General features: G+C 35.1%; 1 protein-coding gene across 1 annotated transcript in view; it reads left to right on the top strand.

Annotated features, from left to right (window-relative positions):
* Positions 1-429: 429 nt before the first annotated feature.
* LOC107579710 (maestro heat-like repeat-containing protein family member 1) overlaps positions 430-804 on the top strand; it is a gene marked incomplete at both ends in the record, with an annotated part of 2,533 nt that continues 2,158 nt past the window's right edge. Inside the window, one exon of the mRNA XM_016265506.1 lies at positions 430-604. Within this exon, the coding sequence (XP_016120992.1) occupies positions 430-604 (175 nt within the window). The remainder of the gene's footprint in view (positions 605-804) is intronic.

Raw genomic sequence — 804 nt, 5'->3', positions numbered from 1 at the left:
TGCCATAACAGGAATAAATTACATTTTAAAATATATTAAAAACAGTTTAAATTGCGTGTAAATCTTTTGAAAACACTTCCCTAAACAGAAATAAAAAGAAGCTAATTTAATGCATGTTTCAAGGAAACTCGCACATTAATCTCATCTGTAATAAACCTCTTATCTGTAACCAGAGCTCTTCCTTTTATTGATTTGTAATGCCTAGTGTTGCAGGGCAAACCCATTGCTCACAGACATGACTGTGTTTCTGTGTTTCGTGCCTCTGATTTGACTGAGGTCTGTTTTAATAGTTGACTGACTTTGTAAGATTTGAATATGGGATGTATGAGTCTGTGATGAATTTAGTACTGTGATTAGCATGTCTTTCATAGTGTATCTCTGTAGTACATGTTCATGAGTTTACTTGCAAGTCATCTTTGTCCTGTGAAGCTGGTGGTCGGGCACAGAGTGGTGATCTTGCAAACCATTGAATTGGTGGTGAAGAGCAGGATTGATGACGTCAGTTACCCCAAGATCAAGAGTGTCATACAGCTGGCATCAGATGAGATGACTAAATCAAAGGTGAGACAGCTGACTTACACTACTGTCCTAAAGTTTGGGGTCAGTAAGATACTAATACTTCATATTTCTGAAGGATCATGTAATACTTTGCCATCACAGGAATACATGACATTTTAAATATATAGTAAAATAGAATAGAGTTATTTTAAATGATAGTAATATTTCACAATTTTACTGTTGGTGAGTGTTTGAGACTTCTTTAAAAAACATGGAAAAATCTTACCGACCCCAAATGTTTAAACA

Source organism: Sinocyclocheilus grahami, unplaced genomic scaffold, assembly GCF_001515645.1.
Source record: "Sinocyclocheilus grahami isolate Dianchi unplaced genomic scaffold, SAMN03320097.WGS_v1.1 scaffold19457.1, whole genome shotgun sequence".
NCBI classification, from domain to species: domain Eukaryota; kingdom Metazoa; phylum Chordata; class Actinopteri; order Cypriniformes; family Cyprinidae; genus Sinocyclocheilus; species Sinocyclocheilus grahami.
This window is presented reverse-complemented; position numbering and strand designations above follow the sequence as displayed.